General features: G+C 43.8%; 1 protein-coding gene across 3 annotated transcripts; it reads left to right on the plus strand.

Annotated features, from left to right (window-relative positions):
• Positions 1 to 6,103: 6,103 nt before the first annotated feature.
• LOC147635009 (Small nuclear RNA activating complex (SNAPc), subunit SNAP43 protein) lies at positions 6,104 to 23,936 on the plus strand. Of its 3 annotated transcripts, none has more exons than XM_086804255.1 (8): positions 6,104 to 6,258; positions 8,275 to 8,437; positions 8,661 to 8,790; positions 8,877 to 8,990; positions 22,185 to 22,383; positions 22,514 to 22,559; positions 23,047 to 23,122; positions 23,242 to 23,936. In XM_086804255.1, exons 2-8 carry the CDS (start codon positions 8,381 to 8,383, stop codon positions 23,652 to 23,654), a joined length of 1,035 nt encoding a protein of 344 aa, XP_086660381.1. In that variant the 5' UTR covers positions 6,104 to 6,258; positions 8,275 to 8,380; the 3' UTR covers positions 23,655 to 23,936. The 3 variants fall into 3 exon arrangements, with proteins under 3 accessions (XP_086660381.1, XP_086660383.1, XP_086660382.1); XM_086804256.1 differs by lacking the exon at positions 6,104 to 6,258 and adding an exon at positions 6,279 to 6,631; XM_086804257.1 differs by lacking the exon at positions 8,275 to 8,437 and having other exon boundaries at positions 6,140 to 6,258.
• The last annotated feature ends 1,582 nt before the right edge of the window (positions 23,937 to 25,518 follow it).

Below are 25,518 nucleotides of genomic sequence, written 5' to 3' on the forward strand. Positions count from 1 at the left end.
GTGATTGTGGTGCTGAAATGGTAGCTTTCTAGATTGAACTTTTTGTGGGAGAGGTGGCGGGAGTGTACTTTGGAATTTTTGTAATTCTGCTCAATATGGCACCAAACTGTTTTTTGCATTTCCATTAAATATATTATGTGAGATTTTCAAGAATAAGAGTGTTTTTCTAAGCTTTCATTTTACTATATAATGATTAATGCTTGAAAAAGTCAATGATATGATGACCCTCCATATCCTCTCTATGTAAGGCAATGAAATGATGACCTCCCACATCCTTTCTATTTGCATGCATTCAACCATATCCTTTTTGTTTAAGGTCTCACAATTCTCGACAAAAGGCATCAAAGGGCTCATTCAATGAGTAGAAGGAGGGAGAGAAAGAAAGAAGGAGGAGGAGAGGGAGGGGGTGGGGTGGGAGGAATGTAGCCATATTTGGTAGTGATATGTGTGAACACACTAGGACAGACTATCTCATTGTGTGCTCCCTTGAGCTTATGCACTATGTGTGTGTGTGTGTGTGTGTATGCATTCCTACAACCCTATTTCCAACATTTGGTATCAGAGCATACGTTCCTCGCCCTTGTGCTTGCTGCTACCTACCCTTGTGCTTGCTGCTACCTACCCTTCACCCTAAGTTGCATGTCTTCTTAAATTAGATCAAGGAGCCCTTCTACGGCAGAAGAAAGAGGACCGTGAAGTTTGGAGTTCTTTGTACTGATCTTTTTTGGTCAGATTTTTATTTTGGGAGCGTTTTGGGGGCCGTTCGCGCAATTTTTTATTTTCTACATACATCTTCGGGGACCAAATTTGCAATGTTCTTCATTGGATTCTAGAGTAGTATTGTCAGATGTACAACAAATACATGAGAAAGTATTGACAGACACTCACCACACCGAAGCTTGTCTACAAGCCATACTTCAGTGACATCGATCTCTACATCTTACAAGTAAAATTTCTACTCACTTTACTCTGCATTTCTTTCATACACCTTGCAGGTATCCATTGTCAGCGGCCTTATTTTAGTAGCTACCTTGGTTGCATCAAAAGGGCACTTAGTACTTATAGGTTGCATGATTACTTGCTTGGGTATTATTAGAAATGGTAGATAGTGATGTATTTTGAATGTTATCCCCACTGAGGATAAGCTTGATGGGACCAACTACCTATTATGGTCCTATATGATGCGGCATGTATTGGTAGCCAAAGGGCTGTGGAATGTTGTGGTTGGTACTAGGAAATGTCCTGGTTCCTTTGATGAATATGATGCAGAAGGCACATATGTAGACACAGACTCAGTTTCACATGGTGTATTACCACATGATAACATGCCTCCTAACATAGGAACAAACAAAGTGGGATGAAAGAGATGCATAGGCATATGCATTGCTTGCTTTGTTAGTTAAGAGGAGTATCATTCCTTGCATTCAATCATGTAGGACTGCTAAACATGCTTGGGATGCACTTGCGTCATTATACCAAGTACGTAATGAAGCATGTGTTGCTTATATACACAACCAATTAGAGTCAGAGCATATGGATGAGGGAGACTCCATGGACAGTTTTCTTACAAAAATTAAGGATTTTAAGGAGCAGTTGGCCAGTGTTGGTGAAGTATATCCTGACAGTTCATTGGTGCCTACTATCTTAAATGCGTTGATAGACTCGTATCAAGGATTTTCTTCTACCATTAGACTCATGATGAAAGGTAATCCAAATGCCTTGAAGTTTGAGGAGTTGGTTTCTATGCAAAACAGATCCGTCATACGTATAGGAGATCAGGCTTTTTTTGCTAGTCAACAAAGAGGAAATCGTAAATCCTTTCCATGGGGTAGTTACAAGCCAAAATTAGAGTCATTGGGCAAGCCTACAAACAAGTAAGGTGACAAGCCAAAGAAAAAGGCCAAATGCAACTATTGTAGGAAACGTGGTCACTACATTAATGAGTGCAGGAAACAGCCGGAGAAGGAGAAAAAGAAATACTAAGGTATGGCTGTAGCTAATGCATCAGCATCTAATGCAAAAAATAAATAATTTGCAAACTATCCGCATGATGATTGGGCTTTCATTATGTAGTACAGTTTTGACCCTTCGTGTAAGGATGTATGCATGGTTGTTACAGATGTACATGTTTGGTATTTTGATTGTGTGGTGAGGTAGTAAGCACATTACTTCTCATCACAGTTTGTTCTCATCACTTGAATCTCCTCCATAAGGAAACATTATAACATGTGCAAACAACTCCTCATATCATGTAAAAGGAGTTGGTAAAATTGTTCTCACTGCTACAAATGGTGGAGCAATCACGCTTTCAGATGTATTATACGTACTAGGGATCAAGAAGAACTTGTTATTTCTCTCTGCCACATTACTAAGGCTGGCTTAGTGGTTTAGTTTATGGATGAGAGGTGTATTGTTCATGATTGTAGTGACGGCAATACAATTGTTGCTTCTGGTACTTTGTCTCATGGATTTTATAGGCTAGATGCATATAAAAGATAAAAGCATGTTGTATGTATAGTTTCTGCCACAAAGGCAATGGGTGATGCTAAGGTATGGCATGCACATTTTGGTCACTTGAACTTTAGCAGTTTGTTGCATTTATATAAGCATGACATGGTGTCTGAGCTACCACATCTTGAACTTTGGTAGTTTATTATCTTTGTATAAGCATGGCATGGTATTTGAGCTACCACATCTTGAAGCCCCTATCAAACATGTTTGTGAGGGCTGTATTCTTGGAAAAATACAGTGGGCATCATTTCCTAAAGATGATTCAGTTAGAGGTGTCTAAAGATTACAACTTATACACAATGATGTATGTAGTCCTATGAGGAAACCATCTATTGTGGGCTACCTCTATTTTCTCACATTCATTGATGATTATTCCATACATACCTAGATATATCCATTGAAACAAAAATCAGATGTTTTTATGTGCTTTAGGCACTTTGCTACTATGGTTGAAAATGTTTCTACATGTAAGATTGGTACCCTGTGTAGTAGTACTGATCGAGGGGGGGGTATATGTTTAAGGAGTTTCATGCATACATGGCTAATCATGGGATAAAATACCTATGTACAGTTCCCTATACACCTTAGCAAAATGGTGTAGCTGAATTAAAAAATAGGTCCCTCATGGAGATGGCACATTGTATGGTCAATAGTCAAAAGTTACCTCATGGTTTCTGGCTAAAAGCAATCATATGTATAACATATATTCTGAACAGGTGTCCTACAAAGGCTTAGCATACAATTATGCCTTTTGAAGCTTGGAATGGCAGAAAGCCCTCTGTGGCTCACTTATGTATTTTTTGTTGTATTGCTTATGCACTTAAGCCTGAGAAAATTCACAACAAGCTTGACGATAAGGCTGTTAAATGTATTTTTGTGGGGTACAACTCGAAAAGTAAGGGTTATCATCTCTATTATCTTGCTACCAAGTGGATTCTTATGGTAGAGATGTTGTATTTATGGAAGATGCAATTCAGCCCTTGCTTTCATGTAAAAAATAGCGAAATGTATGTTCGCAAGAGATATTCGACACTCTCGATTCATTGTTCAATTGATGTAGAGCATTTGGGTAATTAAAGGAATGCTGGAAATCAGCCCACAGGTTACAAATCAGCATGTTGTTAAATGCAGAACACATTGATGTAGAGAATTTGGGTAATCAAAGGAATACTAAAAGGAATTTAGGTAATCAAAGGAACACTGAAAATCAGCCCACACGTTACAAATCAGCATGTTTTTCAGCCCACATATCAATCTATTGATGATGAAAATGTGGATGATGCAGTTGAGGAGGAAAGAAGGAAAATTGAGGAGTCAAAAAGTATGCCGAAAAATGACTGGCGCAAACACTATGTGACAACAAATTAACCACTCCTTTACGTAGCATAATACGTGCAGGTTCTTATCATGCATTTCACATTGGCAATGTCATGCTTTTATTGCTAGTTTATGAATGAAGTGGAACCTGACTCCTTTGATGAAGTAAAGGAATCTGAAAATTGGATGAGTGCTATGCAATCTGAGTATGATTCGATACTAAAAAATGATACATGGGATTTGGTAGACTTGCCTCATGGCAAGAAGGCCATTGACACAAAATGGGTTTATAAGCTTAAATGTAAAGCTGATGGTAGTGTCGAGCGATACAAAGAAAGGCTTGTTACAAAGGGATATGCATAAAAAAAAGGCATTGACTATTGTGAAACCTTTGCACCCACATGTCGTATGACTACCATGCAGAGTATCATTACATTAGTAGCACATAAAGGTTGGAATGTATATTAGTTGGATATATCAAAACTGCCCTCTTGAATCGAGATTTGCATGAGGATATGTCTATGTATCTTAGCCTCGTGGTTTTGTTTAGAAAAATCAGGAATCAAAAGTATGCAGATTAAAGAAAGCTTTATATAGTCTTAAGCAGGCTTCTAAAGCATGGTACGAAAAGATACATGCATACTTGGTTGCATAAGGTTTTTGTAATAACAGCCCAACTGACAATACCCTTATATTAAGTAAGGATGTTTTATTGGTCCATTGTGTTATACATTAATGTCATACTGCTCACAGGACCTAATGATAATCATACTTTAGCTTTTATAGAGCTAATTTAGAGAAGTCTTTTGAGATGTTGGATCTTGGACCGTTGCAATACTATTTGGGCATTGAGTTTTGGCATCGTAATGTGATGACATCATTGTTATGCTACAGAGGATATACATAGATGCATTGTTAAAGAGGTTGAATCTTGAAGATTGTAAACATGTGGCTACACCTATGGAGCTGGGTTTATGATTGTCTTGAAGATGCAGGTGACCCTTTTGATACTGGCTTGTATCAAGAAGCAGTTGGATGTCTTATTTTTTGTGTAACACCAGGCTTGACATTTAGTATGTGGTCTCAATATTGAGTAAGATTTATGCATAGCCTAGGCACAAAGCATTGGCAATATGTCAAACAGGTGTTCCATTACCTAAAGGGCACTAACCACTTTGGGTTATTTTATCCCAAGGGGAGTAAATCACAGCTACATGCATTTACAAACTCAGATTGGGCTAGATGTTATGACACATGAGTGTCCACAAGTGGTTTTACTTTCGTCTTGGTGATTCATGTATATCATAGCTTAGCAAGAAGTAACCCTCTATGGCCACTTCTAGCTGGGAAGTTGAGTATAGGGCAACGCTTATTACAGCTACAGTTGAGTGTGTTTGGCTTAAATGCCTTATTTTGCTGATTTGGTTATTGGCAAGTCCTCAGTCTCACCACTACCATCTTCTTCACTGACAGTCAAAGCACTATGGCAGTTGTGAGGAATCCAATTTTTCATGCTCGCACAAAGCACATTGAGGTGCATTATCATTATATTAGGGAGAGATGCTCTGCAGGGGAAATCAACTTGGCTTATGTGTGCCAACACACGACAACTTAGCAAATTTATTCATGAAGACTCTCTCACGAGAGAAGTTTGAAGCTTTTCACAAAGCTTTAAACTTGCTTCCCTTTGGGGACTAGTCCAGGCTCCCTATCACAGTCCAAAGAGCTTGGCACATCTCTGTACTTTTAGTGCCAGCTCACCCCTTGTTCACATCATCACTCCTAGGGGGGATTTGTAGCCATATTTGGTAGTGGTGTGTGAACACACTAGGACCAGCCACTAGGACACAAGTTTTCCATCTTTAAGAGGTTTTTTCCCCATGCTAGTATACACCCATCTTGCGGTATACTTATCATCCTTGTACAGCACACATTCATTATCTATTCATCTCATTGTGTGCGCCCTTGAGCTTCTTCACTGTGTGTGTGTGTTCTTGCAACCCTATTTCTAATAGGGAACACATGTTCTAAGGTTGTATTAATTAAATGCCACATCAGTGGCATTTAATTAATACACCTACAAAAAATGTTGTGAATATACACCTACAAAAAAAGATTGGTATGACTGTGTTGAATAAATGATTGGTATGACTCTTTTACTTCATATATTTTATCCAATTGTAACTTTTTTTATATATAAAAGTTTGGCGTTAGGAAGCGGGCTTAGTACCCATGGGACCCCCCTTATCCCACAAAGCAGGGGCAAGGCTTCAATCGGAACACAAGGGCAAGGCATCAATCGGAATTGTAACTTTTTTTGAAAAATTGGGCACTATCCTTGAAAAAATAATAAGTTTATCTATACTTCACCAGGGGACATGACCAACAACAACGAGGAGCAAAGCAAACACACGCTTGTCAGAGGTGCAGGTAAGCATGACAACTTGTCTCTTGAACATACAGATAGCCAAATAAAGCTATGGACAAGCACTGTTTTAAAAGCCCTGCTTGCAAGGTTATTGAGGGTATTAGTTGGTTTTAGGCCTGCTAGAGAGCTAGCCGTTGAAGAGGATGCGAGAGGGGTGTGATAGGGGGAATGGTATGCTAACCTTGCGTTAAAACGAGCATCAACCTGATGGAGCACATACATGGGCAATCGAAGAGAGAGGGTGTGCTAAAAGAGAGAGAAATGGAGAGCTCCCAAGCAAGCAACTTGGAGCAACCCCTTGTTTTAGAGGCGACATGGCTCTCTTGTAGGTTTTATGGGCAAGATGAACAACATATCAGCAAGGCTAATCTTGAGGTAAGGGTGGGATATGCTGCTTAGACTCCTATTGATTCCCGCCTTAAGATGCATGCTTGGCCTTTTCTCTGGCTGCCCGATTGCTGTGGAAAGCTGAATGTGATGATGATTAAGTGTTGAGGGGCCACGCCTACTTTGTGTTCCTTAATGCATGTAGACCTGCTCAACATGCCACCCGATTGCTGCCCTACCTGCATAATCGCTGATGGACCACCTTTTATGCTGCTTGATTGGTTGAGGACCTGCTCACATGGCTGCTTGACCTGTCCTACATGCTCAGTTGTTTGTCTGGGGTAGATTTTCTTGTTTGAACTAGTTTGAGGCCTAACAGGTTCACATAGGTTCACATGATGCTTAAATGAGAGCGAACAATAACACGGTCGACATTTATAAACTGGGCACCCCCATTCTTCAAATACTTAAGTTTAAGCTAGTGTGGGCAACCCGCCACATGTTTGGACACAGAATGGGACACATGTCAAGTGGCTGATTGTATTTAATCATTTTACAATTTATGGCACATAAGTAGTATATGGGCTCATGGAAAAAAAAGTAGCACTTGGGCAACCCGTGAGGGCCCATTTTGCTTGGGCATGTGGGGGGACCACATAGTTTTAGCATTCACACATGACCTTTATTAAGGTGCTGCTGATTAGAACCTAATTCACAGACTGTATAAAAACCCTAATTGGCAGCTATAAAAATACTCTGATTTGATACAACGACATTCAATACATGGCCATAGATCGTGGGGCCTTTAGATAATTTATGTCACCACATACATGCACTGGCATTCTTTTGTATGAACATGTAGCACAAACAATCCATCAATGGGAAGAGTGTGGGAATGAGTTCGTACTTAAACTTTCTTTATAGTTGGGTAATGCAAAGCTTCACGAATACTCAAGGAAGTCATGTTGGTCCTCTTTAGACACATCCAAAAAGGCTTGTTGGTAATAGGGTGGGGAGTGTGAGGTGGGATTTCTATCCGAAGGGACATGGTGCCTTGAGGGTATGCTAGCCCGCCCCGAATAGTTTGCCTCTATATAGGGAGGAGGTGCAAGGAGAGGCAAAGCACGGACCCATGGTAGGCACCTTAGGAACGCACTCATGCACCGGGTAGGCACGTTTTAACGGACCCATGGTAGGCACCTTAGGAATGCACTCACGCACCGGGTAGGCACGTAAAAACGTGCCTACCCGGTGCGTGAGTGCGTTCCTAAGGTGCCTACCATGGGTCCGTGCTTTGCCTCTCCTTGTTTACGTGCCTACCCGGTGCGTGAGTGCAAGGTGCCTACCATGGGTCCATGCTTTGCCTCTCCTTGCACCTCCTCCCCATATAGAGGCAAACTATTCGGGGCTGGCTAGCATACCCTCAAGGCACCATGTCCCTTCGGATAGAAATCCCACCTCACAGGAAGCCCTCTCTGGTGCATGTTATTGTGTACATCCTCAACCGCGTGATTCCTGCACAATATAATATATTTTCTTGCTTGGATGATATTTTACTTGTTGTGCCTATTCTTACATTTCAGGAGACCTCTCTGGTGCATGTTATTGTCAACCGCCTGATTCCTGCACAATATAATATATTTTCTTGCTTGGGTGCGATTTTACTTGTTGTGCCTATTCTTACATTTCAGGAGAAGAGCTACTAGTTAATGGAGTCCTCTCTCTACGCGGTTTAGAGGCATGCGAAGTAGTCGTCAAACTCTTATGTGATAGTTAGGAGGCTACTGAATCCAGATTATGGACATATCAACTTTTGCTTCTGACATCGATGCACTAGTAGAAGCGTTTGCTGAGGTAAAGAGGATGTTAAATTTTTAGTCGTCATTCAGATGCATGCCAAGCTAACACAAGATGACAGTGTGGGTGCATGGTGTGGGTGGGTGTGTGTGTGTGTGTGTGTGTGTGTTGGGGGTGGGATTGGGCACAATCTTGGGTCTACTTGGGCAGATTTTAGATGACTCAGCATGGGACCAGCATTGCAGTGTAACTTTCTGGTAAATGGTGTTTTTGATTACAGATTGGAGGAGTAGAGCTGTCTCAAATAAAAGAGCTTTGGAGATCGAGAAGCTTCACATTTATCCACGAGGCCAAACCAAATCATGTTGATGCGGCCTTCTTTATGCAGGCATTGTATTCTTGTGCCCTTGGTAAGACATCACTTTTGTAATAAAGAAAAGTATGATAGTAATGCTTCCTTGTGGATTTTCAGCATTTAAAATTTGATTGGGTGCAGGTTTCCTAGAAGGCAATATGCCCTGGTCAAAAAAGCTTGGGGGCCTATACGTGTTATACATACTCTATGAAACTCAGCTGTTTACTCCACCTTTTAAAATCTACCTATCCACAGGTACACTAATCTTGGATGTATTTCTTCAATTGCTTAACGGTTTCAAGTTAGTTTGGCCAAGTTGCATTTGAAATGTGTAGTTGTGCTTAGTATTGCACTTCTAAAATTTGTTAATCATGGGGGATCTTTGTTTGCATGGAGTGTTGAACAAGACTGTACACGTCCGGTGACGGACAAGAGGGGTATCCAAACTCATGGATCATTATAAGATCGGAAATGGTCCTCAGGAGAAGTGTGTGGGGGTGTGGCTTTGCATGGAGGGTGTTCTCTTCAGCTCAGCTTTTGGTCTTTGTTGTTGTGCTTTGTGTTTTTGTTGTCTAAGGGCGTCTAGCAGTAGCTAGGCGTTTGGACATCAGGATGGAATCTGTGTGGCTGCAATATCTCTATGTGTGCCCTCAACTGTTGCACTTCTGTCTCCTCCTCGTCATCTGGCTTTCGAGCTCGGCGTCATCCAATGCTTTGCAAGAAAGATGTAAGGAGGGCTTGACGTTGACTGTTCTTCTTGCTTCCTTTGTCCCTTTATGAGTCTGTCTCTGTGTCTCTGTATCTCATGCAGAAAGAGTGCCACACATTTTTACTGCCCTTCCTCTCTCCTTGTGTTTGTATTAAGTTTTCCCTTGCATTAGTCCTCTCTTCTTGTCTCTGTATTCATGCAGAAAGAGTGCCACAACCTTTTGTTGCTCATACATTTTTTGATAAGAGGACCAAATTCCTCTTTCCTTGTGTTTGTATTAAGTCTTCCATTGCATTAATCATCTTTGTTAACACCTGCACCCGACCAGTAGCCTTAAATTTGGTATCGGAGCTTAGGGCTTTTGCAATTTTTTCTGTTTATAGCCTATTCCTTAGTGTTGCTTAAATAGGGTCACAGCCTTAGTCTTAGGAGAGCACTGTGTGTGGAGTTTTCTTTTTTGCACCTTAGCTCACTTCTAGTTTTCATGGTTATGTTGCTCTTTATTGATGGCCACCAAATGGCAGCACCAGCCCGTATGCTGTCAGAACAGCATAGTCAATAACTAGATGGTGGCCTCTTCTCGTCTCTCTACCGAATCAATGAGGCATACCTCCACTATGGTAACATGCATCATCCTCAGTCATTGGGTGCATGTCATGCTAGGCTACCAGTGAGGGTTAGAGCTAGGGTTAGGGTTTACTAGAAGAATCAGCCCATGTTGAGAGCTCTCTTGTGTGTAAAGGGACAAACGAGGCTACAAGCGAATTTAATCAACACAAAACACAAAGTAACCCAACTAACTCAAATCAATGTAAGTTTAGCAGACTAGGTAGTCTATTTCTATAGAAAGAACGCCCCTCTCCCCAATCTGAACATCTTTCACGAGTCTTTAGGAGTAGTCAGCCAAGGGAGCGAGGTTTAAGTCATGAAGAGTAGCAGATTTGGTCTGAACGGCAGCAATGAATTCGATCAAGTCCAAAGGCTTCATGGACAAGCAAGGCTACGGGCGAATTTAATCAACACAAAACACAAAGTAACCCAACTAACTCAAATCAATGTAAGTTTAGCAGAGTAGTTGGTCTATTTCTATAGAAAGAACCCCACTCTCCCCAATCTGAACATCTTTCACAAGTCTTTAGGAGAAGTCCGCCAAGGGAGCAAGGTTCAAGTCATGAACAGTAGAAGATTTGGTCTAGATGGCAGCAATGAATTCGAATGAGTCCAAGGCTTCACGGTCCTTCCCCTTCCCCTTTTTAATTTGCAAATGGCCTTGGTAATGGAATTTGTGGTCAAAGAGGGTAGTCCTGGCTGGTTGAGACGTATCGTGGTGTGAATGTGGGGGACTGGCTGGCTGCATTGAGCAACTTACTTATGTATACTCTCCAGATGCATGGGTTTGTGATGATTACCTCTCTAAGAAGTGGAGCCCAAGTTCTTGGGAGTTATTGCTGTACAAAATGCTGAATGTTCTCGTTCACGTTTTGCAAGAACTCTCATTCTTGTGTCATCATAGTTAGTTTGGCTGGATTGAGGGTGGTTAGTGGTGATGGTGCGATTTATCATTTTGCCTTTGATAAAGTGCTTTCTATCATCATCATAGCACCCATGTGGAGGGGCGTGCCTTCCGGTGACTTCTTGGCAAACTTTACTATGAAAGGAAAAAAAAATACACTTCAAACGAAAATGTCCGCGTAGTGTGAACTACAACCCTCCAAAGAGGCTAGACGAGTACAAGAACCCTCATGAGAGGTCAATGAAAAACCAAGAACATAAGGAGGGGGAGCTTCCTCTCTGGTTGGCCGCTCTAGGGGAGAGGCTACAACGGTGGAGGGGGTACATTGGGGGTTTGTAGTGCTAGGTTAGTTCATCACCTCTAGTGAAGAAGGGATGTTGACTAGAAGGCTGTGTGTCGTTCCTGCATCCAATGCGAACCGCCCATGCGGTGCTCCCATGTCCGCAACGGGTGTGAATAGCGTCCGTCCAAATAAAGGGGATCGTCTCCATAGGCGGGGTGACGGATCCAAGTGGCCTCATTGAATTTGGCACCCGAGATGTGCTAGGTGGCCATGTTGTTGATAAGCTCCCATCTTTGGCTCACATAGGGTTATATACGACTTATGCCACGAGCATGATAGGACTCAAACCTAATGACCTAGATGTTGCCTTGTGATTTGTCCTTGGACTAGGGCTCACAACATGCTCTTGGTCCATCAAGAAGGTGTTGTAAGTGTATTTGACTATGTAGAATGCTTGTTGCATGGGCGGAAGCCTTGCTATACTTGATCTAGCCCTAAGCATATTGATTAGGAACACTTGTTGGAATTAGAGTTAGGGTTGCAACAATGCACACACATAAGATAGAGAAGCTTGAGAGCACACAAACTCACTAGATTAGAATCAACAAATGTGTGCAAGATACAAAAGATAAGTACACACCCCAAAATGAGTAGATAAGAGGGTGTACATACGCACGGGGGAAAAAACCTCCTAGTGAGGGAAAAAGTGTCTCGGCGGTCCTAAGTGTGTTTATACACATCACTACCATATAATGCTACAAATCTCCCCTGGAGTGATGATGTGAACATGTATAGGGTATGGCCGATCAATCTTGAAAAGGTAGTAAGCCCAAAGCTTTATGAAAAGCTTCGAACTTTTCACGAGGAAGATGTTAAAATATTGCATCTTTCTTAATGCTGTCGTGGAGGTCCTGTCGGCCTGTTTTCTACAGCCGACTGCTTCATGCACAAGTATATAAGAGTTGCTCTCTTTTATTCATTCAATCATCTTTCATTGCCCTATTTGCTGGCTCTTGTACTTTGTAACCTCAAGCTAATAAAGCTCTTGTTCTTGCTTGCAATCTTTCTCTCTCATGTTTATTTGCTTCCGCTTGTGCACATTCTTTCATGGTATTATACGCTTAGGCTCCGGCTGTTGCACAAAAATCTGCTCTCTGTCTCTCTCCTCCTTCAACTATGCCTTGCGTTTTTTGCTTCCCTAGATTCTTTTTTTTTTTTTTGGGGGGGGAAAACGATCCTTCGATCCTTCTATTAGTTAATGAGAAAACGCCATAAGGCTACAAAGCTCACCTCACAAGGAGGGATAATAAACACAGTGAACACTGGAGCTCCACCCCCGTGGCTGGCCGCTCTCTGGGGGGGGGGGGGGGGGGGGGGGGGGCTACCTAGTAGTACATGCGGGAGGTGAGAAGAGCCAAACTGGAGGCCTGTAGTGCCAAGTGACATCCTCGCCCCTCGCGATGAGGAAAGGGCCAGGTTGCCAAGTGCGGAGGAACGCCTTGCGGCGATCTCTCATGCGATCCGAGTCGCCCTGAAGTTTCCCCCAAGTGTCCTCTCAAGGTGTGAATGATGTCCACCCAGAGGGCCTGTATGACCTCCGCCGGTGGAGTCGCCTGGCGGTCTATGGCCTCCCTGCATCGGGCTCTCCATATGTGCCAAGCCGTCATGCTGCTGATCATCTCCCATCTGTGCCCGTCCCCCTCCTGGGAGACTGCCGAAGAGAAGTCTGGTGTCGGAACCACCGCCATCGCCCTGTCAGAGACCTGGATGGTCACACTGCCAGGGACGTCCTCGTATCCAAGGGCCGAGCCGCTGTCCGTGGCCCAAGCCACCGCACCCCACGTCACCATCATCTCACCTGGCGAGCCTGCAAAAACCATCCTGAGAGCGCGCTGCCAGACCTGCTGTGCCTGTGGGCAATCCCATAAGCAGTTCCGGTGCGACTCCTGTGCATGGCCGCACCGAGGGCAGGACGCTGGGTGTCTGCCAAAAGCTAGCCAAGCCCCCACAGCCAGTCCTCTATGCGCTGTAAGCTAGAGAAAAAGCGTCACCTTCCGGGGCCGGAAGCTGGCCCAAAGGCGCTGCCAGAAGTCCCTAAGGAAGGCAGGGGAGAGCCCCTGTCGCCGCCAATGCTCGGCCGCCGCCGGGGTGCCCGCTATCCTGTGCCTCTGGATCCGCCGCCCCAGCCTCGCTGTGTACTGAAAAAAGGGGGTGCCTGGGCTGGTAGGGGCTGAGTAGGGATCTCGCCAAAGCCACTCGCCTGGATGCCACTGAAGGCGAATAAGAGGCCTGCTGTCCCAAGCCCATAATCTCCAAGAATAGTCCTCCCCTAACGAGGCCGGTGAGGGGTCTACATGCCACTGTCTCTGATGAAAGCCGACCACCTGCACCCTCTGAAAGATACAACCCTGGAACTCATCCAAATCTAGTCGGGTCCTCTGAAGCTGGCCTCCCTCTCCCACCTCGAAGGTGAGTGGGGCGACTCTCTCTGCTGAGCCGCAGACCGCTAGAAGGATCTCATGCCGAGTAAAGACGCCCATCCACTGTGGAGGTGGAGGGTCCTGTACTGGAGTCCCCCACTCCCGGGGGATGGCCGCCTCAATGTCCTGCCTCATCAACTCTCTGCCCCTCATCCCGCTGAGTCTCCTCTCCTGAACCTCTAGAGGCAGCTGCTGAAAACATATCCAGTCGTCTAGGGACTGGGCTGGGCCGGAACTCAACGGGCCCCACGACACGTGAGATCGCGATCCAACCATATGACCACTGGGAAGTCGGATCAAGGGGTTCCAGATCAATGGTTGCCTCAGGCGCTCCTCATCGGTGCCCGGGGGAGTCTGGAAGAGGGACGGCCTCAGATGCTCCCAGGCCCTCAGAAGGCTAGCTGCAAAACGCTCCTCGAAGCCAAGGCCCACTCCTCTGGATCGCTGCTCTGTAAAGATCCACCTGATGCTGGGGGTCCAGGGGCCGCTAAGAGAAGGAGTGCGGCTGAGAATCCTGGAAACAAGAAACTCCTTCCACGGCTCAGCGCCTGGTAGGGGGCCACGAACCACCAACTTGCCAAGCAAAGCCCGGCTTTGACAAATAGGATCAACTATGCCCAGGCCGCCTCTCTCCCTCGGCTGAGTGATCACAGCCCATGCCACCTTGGCCCTGGTGGGCCGCCCGTCGCCACCGGACCAAAGAAAGTTCCTGATGAGCCTCTGCACCTGGCCAATGCACGCTCGAGAGAAGGCCCAGCAAGAAGTGATGTACCACATGGTAGCAAGCAGAACCTGGTTGGCCACAACCACTCGGCCAGCCAGAGATAAACGAGCGGTACTCCAATACAGAAGCTTCTTCCGAATGCTCAGAAGAAGGGGGGCTATCTGCTGCTCCGGAGATATGTCGATGCCCACATAGCATCCCAAATAGCGCACTGTAGTGCCGGGGGGCAGCCCACTGAAACCCATCAACTGGCTTCCAAGTCGGGGGGGGCACAGAACTGACCCACAACCCACACGACTTGTGCCAGTTGATCAAAGCGCCCGAGGCTCTGCAAAACCTGTCCATGGCTGAGGCGAAGCGGCGGAGGTTCTCCTCCCCTCCCTGAAGATAGACAGCAGTGTCATCCGCAAACTCCGAGTCTAGGAGCTCCTCCGAGGTGCGGATGGGGAGCTGGAGGCCCCGCAAACCTGTATCCTGTGCCGTCAAGAAAGTGCTCATGGCCTCTGCCACAAAAAGAAAAAGAAAGGGCGCCAAGGGGCACCCCTGCCGCACCGAGCGCGAGAGCTGGAACCTCTCTCCGTGCACGCCCTGTATCAGCACCTGGCTATGAGCCGATGTGTAGAGTGCAGAGACCCCACGGATCCACTGAGGGGGGAAGCCCATCCTCTCCATAGTGCCTTCCAAGAAGGCCCAGTCCACCCGATCATATGCCTTCTCGAAGTCGAGTAGGAGCACTGCCAGATCCTCCTGCCGAAATCTAGAGCATTTATGGCAAAAAAAGGAATAAAGCATCAATGCAATATGCCATATTCTCCTTAGCAAAATGGTGTTGTTGAGAGAAAGAACAGGTCTTTGATGGAAATGGCTAGATGCATGGTTAAAGGCAAAGGATTGCCTCACAAGTTCTGGATGGAGGCAAAATAATGTGTGCTACACGTGTTGAATAGATGCCCTACCAAAGCATTGAAAACCATAATGCCATATGAGGCTTGGCATGAAAGGAAACCTAAAGTTGATCACTTTAGAGTTTTTGAATGTATAGCATATGCACATGTACCTCAGCAATTGAGAGGTAAGCTTGATGACAAAGCAGCTAAGTGCATATTTGTGGGTTATAGCAGTGGCAGTAAAGGCTACGGTCTCTTTAATCTTCCATGCAAAGGATTTTGGACAATAGAGATGTTGTATGTGTTGAAAATTCAGACCAGCCATTGGCTGAATTTTTTGGACAGCCACCTTCGGGCCCACTTAACATGTTTGAAGGACTTCTCCTGTTGGGAATTGATGGCTTAACAGATCAGTCATCAACTTTGCCTAATGGACAGTATTTGGGTACTCAAAATCAGCCCATGAATGAGCTCATTGCACCTCAAAATGTGGAGGAAGCAATACAGCAAGAGCGGACAATAACGGAAGAGGCTAGAGTTGTGCCTCATTGGCTGCTCCAAACTTTATAGGAGAACAAACTTTCAGCTCCACTTGCTAGCAGGTCTAGGGCTGGTTCACGTAATGCAAGAGAACACGCAAAGAGAACACATAGATGTTGCTTGCATGAGTACACTTTGTGATGCAGATGAGCCAGACTCATTTGAAGAGGCTCATGAAGATGAGCATTGGATGCAAGCCATGCAAAACGAGATGGATTCTATCCATAAAAATAGCACATGTTGCCTGTCCATTGGCACAAAGTGGGTTTACAAGATAAAAAGAAAGTTCCATTGACAGGTACAAGGCTAGGCTAGTGGCCAAAGGATATGCCTAGCAAAAAGGCATTGATTATGTATATGATGAGACTTTCACACCTACTTCTCGTATGGCCGCAGTTAGATGTGTTGTTGCATTGGCTGCCCATCATGGATGGAATGTGCATCAGTTGGACATAAAATCAGCTTTTCTCAATGGGGATTTACAGGAAGAAGTGTATGTAAATCAGCCCATTGGTTTTGTGATGCATGGTCATGAAAACAAAGTATGCAAGCTTCGAAAAGCACTTTATGGCCTCAAACAAGCTCCTCGAGCTTGATATGAGAAGATACATACTTATTTCACCACGCAAGGATTTCGCAATAGTCCAACGGAGAGAAACCTCTATGTGAGAGAGGATCATGGCACTTTGATTATACTCATTCTTTATGTGGATGACATGTTTCTAACTGGGAATGATATGGATAAAATTTCAGCATTCAAAGCTGAATTGCAAACGTCATTTGAGATTACAGATTTGGGATTGTTGCATTATTATTTGGGCATACAATTTATGCAGATAGATGTTGGGATTTATGTACACCAATCAAAGTACATTCAAAAGTTGTTGCACAAATTTGGGTTTCAAGATTGTAAGCCCATCTCTACTCCGATGGAGCCAGGGCTAAAATTGAGCATGTATGATGTTGGTGAGCCTTTTGATACGAGTGTTTACAGCCAAGCAATGGGCTCCCTCATATACTTATGCAACATATGCCCGGATATTCAGTTTGGGGTTTTCCAATGTAGCAAATTTATGCACAGCCTAGGTACAAAGCATTGGCAAGTAGTGACATGGATCTTCCGCTATCTTCAGGACTCCTTGGATCTTGCGTTGGTATATCCTAGGGGGGTAGCTTGCAGGTACGTGCTTACGGTGATTCCAACTGGGCCGGTGCCTATGATACACGACAATCCACTAGTGGGAATTGTTTCTTTTTGGGGCATTCATGCATATTATGGCTGAGCAAAAGCAGCCCACTGTTGTCACATCTACTTGTGAGGGTGAGACTTGAGTACAGGGTAGCCTTTACAGTCACAGCAGATTATGTATGGCTGAGGAAATTGATGACTGATCTTTGTGAGTGTCAGCAGACACCCACTACCATACTCACTGACAGTCAAAGTGCTATAGCCGTGTTTCATGCATGTTTCATTATCACTATGTCAGGGAGAGGATTCATGCAGGGGAGATCTCATTATCTTACTGCTCTATACAGGACAATGTTGCAGATCTGAAGGCATTGTCTCGAGAGAAGTTTGAAGCTTTCCGCAAAGCTTTAGGCTTACTCTTCTACAGAGAGTGATTTGCTCAGACCTTGTACAGGTTCACATTGCTGGTACAGGGGGGATTTATTGGCATATATGCTATGAGTTATGCCTAACCAAGGGCACTTTTCTCCCTTCCAGTTTTTCCCCTTGGATATTAAGTGTGAAAGGACACCACACTTATTTGTATTTTGATATTGTGGAGTCAACTCACTTGCTCCACACATTGTATCTCATTTTCTTTGAGCATCAATCACCATCACTCACTCTTGAGTGTGCTTGCTGTTGTGTTTCTCTGTGTGTCTCTGTTTTCTGTGCAACCCTAATCTAACATTTGTCCCTCGGGCAGGACTTGACCTCTGAGTCCTTTGCACTAAGCCATGCTTTATGAACCTTTGAGCCATGTTCATGAGCCACTGAGCGAGTTGTGGGGTCCATGTCTAGTCTTTGCTTGTGTTGGAGTACGGGACTATTGAAGGTTACACATGCAACTCCACCATCACTCCAAAGGGGCTTTATTGGGTATTTCGGAGTTAGTTTGGAGTCTGGTCAAGTGTCCTTAGTGGTGTGAACACCCTCTTATTTAGGGTCAAAAGATAAGGCCTTGGTGCCTATAAAAGCATTGTACATGGTGGAAGTATGTATTATCATAATACAATCATTCTTGTGTGGTGCAAACTTGCTCTCTTGGCTTGAGTATCTCTCTCCCTCCCTCTCTCTCTCTCCTTGCTTTATCTCTCTTCCACACAGTTCACCATGATGATGATATTTCATCCTCCATAGCTGCATGTGTGATCCCCTGTGATATCCAATAAGCATGTCCTATGTATGGCTACAGGGTATAGCAGGTACATCGGTAGATGCAGTCAGATGTTGTAGGGCAGTCGGGTAGAGCACCTCAGTTGCAGCCTGGTACAGTCGGTGCACAAGTACAGCCGGTACAGCAAAGTACTGAGTAGGTACTGTCAAGTACAACCAATGGTGCACAGTAAGTACAGTCAGCACAGCAAGGTACTCAGTAGGTGCTGTCGAGTACAGCCAATGGTGCACAGTAGGTACAATCGGCACAATACAGTAGGTACTGTCGGGTTTAACAGACGGCATCGGAGCAGGTACATCAGTGCACAGATACAGAGCATTCGCACGGTTCACGGGTGGGTGTCTGCTGCCCGTGAACTGGACACATCATAGCAGGCAAACAAGTCACGCGAAATCAATTTCAAGCAAGCTGAGATGCGTGCACATGCATTATGCATTGGATATATCTCTCGTTCTTGGAACGTATAAATAGCAGGTCTTCCCCGGGCATAACCCAGTGGGTGGTCTAGACTTGAATGAAGTCTGAATGCCCAAAGGTTATAAAAGCTTTGCCCAAAAATTAAAGGGTTAAACAAGATACTTACCACCTGTACACATGGTTAACGGGTGGGTACATGAGTCTTGGCCTCAGTATTTGTGACACGAAGCTCCTTGGCCTCCTGTACCTTGGCACGAAATAGGGGAGAACCACTTGGGTAGCCAAATGGTGACACTACTGAAGGCTGAATGCTGAAGAGAGCTTCGGGCTGCATTGGGACTGAAGCACAAGAGAACTTGGTTGAGATAGATGTATGCACAAGACAAGAGTCTCAAGCACACATGCTTCTGCACTTTTCTACTACTGAATACTATGAAGAATTAGAGATGATTTATGCAAGGGCTGAGGGGCTGCTTATATATGGATTTATGCTGCTACTCGGTGGGCTTAGTTGTTGTCGGCCAGATCCTCAAGGCTTCATGACTACTGAAAATCATATTTTAGTGATCTTGTTTCGCGTGCGTGGTGTATGCTGGCCGACTGCATCTGCACGTGGCCGATCGGCTGTCTAGGCTCTGTAGGGCTGCTGACTATCAGCCCCTTTGTATGCCCTCTTGTGTGGCCTATGGTGGCCTACAAGGCAAAGGCTCATAGGTTGGCTTTCAAGGGCTGGCCTAGAGCCTTAATCCCTTCCGCGAAACCTAAATGGTTCTAATGCATGCTATGCTAGGCTGTGGGTTAAGTGATAGATTGTTGACACCTTAGGCTCGGAATGACATACGTAGCTCGTGCCTTGAAGCTTTATTAACATGATTAAGACTTAATTAATGAACATAAGACAAATATTGCAGGAAAAGACTGAGCAATTGCATTGAGACAGGGACCTTTCTTAAATAGAGGCCGAAAGGGTACAACTAAGAGGCACATCCCTGGGAAAGGGTGTGGCTCTTGAATCAATGGTTATGTCCTTTGGACTTAGGGGTGTGTCTTTTAATGAATAGACATGTCCTTTGATAGTGACCCATGTGTAAGGGTGTGACCCTTCGCAGGTGTCTTTACAGTTAATGAGAGATTAAGGAGTAATTAGGGAGAGATTAAGAGAGTTAGTCACAAAGATTTCCCGAAGAAGATCTTGATGATTCCGACTCTACTTGGCAAAGTGAGGAAGACCTACAGGAATATTTGCTCTGATACCACTGTGAGGACTTCCTAGTTTATTGAGACATAAATTGAATACAAGAACTAAAGATAATTAGAGAGCGGAAAGTTGAGTTTGATGGGGAGGAGCAGGAATAGACCACCCAGTGTAGTGTGGTCGATCAGGAAGAGAGAGTAAGGGGCTAGGACTGGGACTGGCAGTTGGTGGCGAAGGAGTGGGTGTCCGAGGAGTATATGTGGGTGTGGAGGGTCAAACATTGAATTCCAAAGGAGCCTGCTCAGGGTAAGTATTAATCTTGTGGTAGACGAGAGATGCCTTCGGAATGGTGAGGCCAAGATAAGGGTGCCGCTCCAAGAGGAAACTGTAATGATGCATGTCTCGGGGCGAGGTATGTATCCTGAAAATCCACACGTCAAATGCTCGGTCATGGGATGTGGGTGTGGCAACTTGGATTCGGAAATAGATTGGGGGAGCAGGAGCTAGCACTGGAGTAGGAGAGGTTACAGGTACGAGAGAGGGTGTGTGTCCTGAAAGTAGCTGAACTCGTATGGTCCCTCGGCCATAAGTCACCACCGTAGGAAAATTTACTGAAAGACGGTGAAGCGTGTCCAACGAATATGAGTTGGTGTTTTCAGCATGTAACAAGTGATATTGGCCCCGGATATATGTTGTGTCCGAAAAATAATGAAGTGGAGGGTTTCTGAAGTATAAAGATGCCACATATTAATGTTTACAGGCACAAGGAAAGATCACACCTGAGAACTGTGTGGAGAATATTGCCATTGAGAATTGTAGAGGCCATGATGATCAGCAGGTACTGAAGTAGTGCGTGCCTTGCTCTGATACCACTGTCAGGACTTCCTAAGACATAATTAAAATTGAATACAAGAACTAAAGATAATTAGAGAGCAGAAAGCTAAGTTTGATGGGGCATTCTCTCCTGTTCTTCCATACAACTCTTGCTATCTCTAATTCTAAGGTTAATTAGCTAATTTAGGGTTTTTGATTTTTAGGGTTAGGGTTAAGGTTTTTTGGATGTGGGCATGCTATAGGTTGGAGCTTGTTTGCTCTGATACCACTGTAAAGCTTTTATAGATTTATTAACATGATTAAGACTTGATTAATGAACATAAGACAAATACTGCAGGAAAAGATTGAGTGATGGCATTGAGACAGGGGCCTTTCTTAAATAGAGGCCGAAAGGGTACAACCGAAGAGGCATATCCTTGGGAAGTCTTGAATCAATGGTTATGTCCTTTGGACTTAGGGGTGTGTCTTTTAATGAATAGACATGTCCTTTGATAGTGACCCATGTGTAAGGGTGTGACCCTTCATAGGTGTCTTTACAGTTAATGAGGGATTAAGGAGTAATTAGAGAGAGATTAAGAGAGTTAGTCACAATCGTGACATGCCTGACGTGTCTGTGGACTAGGGCTCACAATGGGGTCACATCATACGATAAATATTCCTCAAAAGGTACTACTTCTGTACAAGTATGGCACTGATGATGAGCCAATGTGTCACACCACACGACAATGCATGGGTGCATGTGACAGCCATGGCTGTACGTGCGCAAGCAGCAGAGGAAGAGGGTAATCTTCCAAGGCGAGCATTTACTCCAAAGCTGGTGCGAGTAACTAGTAACAAAGTTGATGGAAAGGCCTTGGGTCTGCCAGGCTACTGGGGTACCATCAATCTCTTTTAATAGAATGTGGCCTAGACGGGCCAAGTACTGGAAGAAAGGAATGCTGGGAGCCTCTAGAGTCTAGATGGATGGTGGGCCGCTGTTCGCCACAATCTCTTTCCATGTGGATTTTTCTTTGGCATATACATCCATTTGTTCAGCTACTTTTTTGTTTCTTTCATTACATCCATTGTGATCTTTTAAGCTCTTCCACGAGAATGGGTAGGTCAGCGTTTTCATTTGGCAAGGCATCCAGCGAGGGTGAGGTATAACTTTTACCTGGATTCTCACATTTTGCATATAGTTGCCACATTTCTTGCATTACTTTTGACATCTATTGAGTTTGTCACATGCATACATGTTTTAAAGTTTTGCAATTTTCTGTTCTATATTTTGTAGAGAAAGAAAGAAAGATTGTATTAAACATTATGAAAGACCCAAAAGCTCTCTGAGACTAATAATGAGTACATATGCTCCATGAATAACTTGATGTTAGAGACAAGAAACAAGAAACATTTGAGAGAGAGAGAGAGAGAGAGAGAGAGAGAGAGAGAGAGTTTTCAGACTTCTAGTACAAAACTTGTGCAGATGACTTGGATAACATCTATTCATTGGTGAAGGAGGCCAAAGCAAAGGGTCCTTTAACAGCTCTGAGGGTTGTGAATAAAATGATGGTGAGGGATTTCTTCCTCTATGGTTCGGTCACTACCAATCGAAACAAAATGAGAGAAGCTGTTGATAAGCTTTCAAGTAAGGCTGCTGAACGTGTACAGCTGGCACGCAAAAGGCAAGGGCGTTCCCTTGTTACAATGTTCTTACATTTATTTTTGCAAGGGTAATCTTTAATACACACTCATGTGCGCGAGCACCTGGATTCAGGACAAAGATTTGACTTCTTCTTCTGTTGGTTCATGCAGGTTATTTGCGAGTTCCTCCGCTAAACAGCACTTTGAAGGGAATCTGGTATGTACTGTTTCTTACTCTAGTGTTGAAATTTATCTTTGTAATCTCTCAGTACAAGCAAATCAAGGCTCACCATGAGCTCAAGCTCATATTATGGCTACAACCTGTTTTTGACTTTTAATGGTCTAGTAAAGAATTTTACAATTCACCAAATGGATGGCAAAAGGATGTCTCTTGTGAACATGTGCTGCATGTGTGTAGGATGCATATGTATTTGCTATATTGAATACAGGTTTTTAATATTGGTAATACTTAACATGATTTGTCTTCATTAATCAGATAATTTTACATATAATACATATGCATACTACATACATACATACATACATCTACATACATATTTATGTATGTATACACGCACGTCTCTGAGTGAGTGTGCGTGCGTGCACACACACACACACTCACTCACTCACTCAGAGACCTAATTTGACACTCGAGGTATAATTCTTTATCTGTTTGCCAACTTGTCTTCTTGACTGTGCAACAGGTGAAAGAGCTGGGTTTGGATGAATTAGTAATGCTGAACGAAGAGTACGCAATGGTGAAACAGCGGATGTACAAGGGTATTGCATGGAGGCTTTTCCTCCGTTGTAGATCTTCTAAGAATCAGCAGGTCAAAAAAAATTTAACTGACAGAGTGGTTTCTAAAGGTTCTCAGCTGCTTTGGTTTTGGGTGAAGCAGGAGCAACTCAGGGCACAGAAGACAGCTTCCATCATCTTGGACCTATTTTAGGGAATGAGTTGAAGAAAGATGCCAATTCTTGGATGGAGCATAGGAAGCGCTTCTATCGGAAGGAAGGACAGGGAAATGGACATGAAAATGGTAGTGAAATGGAGCTGGGTGGAAAGAAAGGACAGGAGAAAGGGTTTGAAATGGACTTGGAAGGAAAGGAAGGCCTGGACGATGGGTTTGACATGGAGCTGGAAAGAACATTGCCGATAGAAGGACAAGGAAATGGACATGAAAATGGCAGTGAAATGGAGCTGGGTGGAAAGAAAGGACAGGAGAAAGGGTTTGAAATGGACTTGGAAGGAAACAAAGGCCTGGATGACGGGTTTGAAATGGAACTGGAAAGAACATTGGAGGAAGATTAATTTATTTTCATTTCTGGAGTAGAAAATTTGTAACGCCGAGGTTCTGTTACCACGCTTACACCCACATCTTTGTAGGTCTATTTTACAACTGTCCGAGTTTGAGCCATGGTATGACAATTATGTGCCATATGGTACTATTTGTGAGGCCTTAAGCTTTTTGAGATGTACTATTTAGGTGTCGGGATTCGAGCACTTGGGCAAGGGCCCCTTATTCCCATCAATATGGAGTTATCAACAAGGGCTGTGTACAGTTGAGTTCTTATCAAAATCATTACACAAGAATCCCATCCTTTTTGAGGCGATGTTGCTTTAAAAGATTAGGTCACAAAGTAAATTACAAAGCTCGTATTCCTTACCAAGTAGGCTCCTTGTATTCCTTACATAGATTAAAGTGCTCGCCAAACCTTCCCAAGTCACCATTTACTTGTTGATGGAGCTGTTGGGTTCTTGCTTCATTTTTTTCAAGAAACTCCCTTCTGCACCAAACTTTGGATTGTTTCCACACGTTATATGTAAGGTTTTTTCGTACTGCCCGACATCTTATTGCTCAGTACCTCATCAACATACGAAAGCTTCTCGCTGTAAGCGCAGACTTAAAAAAATCTTGTTATATTTTACCCTCCAAAACTAGAATACGCATCACAGCCACATTATCCTTATAGACATATTGTTACATCTGCTTAGTCCCTTTTGCTCTCTCTCTCTCTCTCTCTTTCTCTCTCTCTATATGCAGTTAGCATAGTGGTAAAACAAACCAATGGTAACCCGACAAGGTGCTTCCTCGGGTGGCAGCATTGTTTGCAGGAGGAGAGGTACACAATCAAGGATTTGTGAGCAACTAGGCAAAGCACGTATCATAGGAAGAAAGCAACACATCAAAATAAAGCACAAGAGTAAAGGATCACAGATGCAAGCACTAATAGATCGTTGGTGACCCATGAATTACCTGCAAAAGTGGCCTGTACTGGTTTTGCTAGCAGCTTGCCCACACGGAGGACTTGCAAAAAGGCCTACAGGTTTGGATAAAAACTTGCAAGGTCAACTAGGTGCCCTTATTGGCATACTAGCACTAGTTGCGAGTTCTATTGCAATCCACGACGAAACTCATCCTCGTGTCCGCTAGCTCTCTTGCGGCCCTATTGTTCAGTTCAAATATGGTGGCACCATGAGATAAAATCTCTAGGTTAGGAGGAATTTGTGGTTGTCTGCATACATTGGTGGCTTTTTGGTCATGGGAGCTCGAGAACATTGTACTGTGTTTGGTTGTTTATGATATGATGGAGATTTAGAAAGGTCACAAGGGGGTAGTGGATGTTGAGGACGAGGTGGAGGAGGAGAATTATGTAAAGAGCTCGCCTTCCCATGATCGTTTATTGATAGGGCTGCTGCCCAAGAATAGGAGTTACAGAGGAGTGGTTAGGCAAAGGTCCTGGGATAAATGCACAACTAAAATTCACGACTTCAAGAAGGCTTGCAAGTAGATCTGCTGTAGCTACTCGTAGTAGATCTTACAAATCAAACTTTGCATTGAAACACACCATAATATGAGAATCCAATTACATAAAAATCTATAGTACTATTTACAAGAACAAAAGTATTTTTCCAAGGAAGGTTATGTTCCTTGGGTCTTGTAACTTTTGGAGAGAAACTGTGCGAGCTCTCCACCCACATGAAAGTGTGGTATATATATATATATGTATATATATACCTATATACATACATATATATATACATATATACATACATATATATATATATATGTATATATATACCTATATACATATACATATATATATATATATGTATATGTATATATATGTATGTATATATGTATATGTATAGGTGTATACATATATATATATAT

This window comes from Cibotium barometz, chromosome 10 (genome assembly GCF_041138505.1).
Source record: "Cibotium barometz isolate CiBa-2024 chromosome 10, ASM4113850v1, whole genome shotgun sequence".
Taxonomy (NCBI): Eukaryota; Viridiplantae; Streptophyta; class Polypodiopsida; order Cyatheales; family Cibotiaceae; genus Cibotium; species Cibotium barometz.

What these genes read in the sequence shown, in the direction of transcription:
- LOC147635009 (XM_086804255.1), top strand. Translation starts at nt 8,381, where the DNA reads ATGGACATATCAACTTTTGCTTCTGACATCGATGCACTAGTAGAAGCG. An exon ending in TAGTAGAAGCGTTTGCTGAG is followed by an intron (nt 8,438 to 8,660) that starts GTAAAGAGGATG and finishes TTTTGATTACAG; the next exon opens with ATTGGAGGAGTAGAGCTGTC. An exon ending in GAAACAGCGGATGTACAAGG is followed by an intron (nt 23,123 to 23,241) that starts GTATTGCATGGA and finishes TGGGTGAAGCAG; the next exon opens with GAGCAACTCAGGGCACAGAA.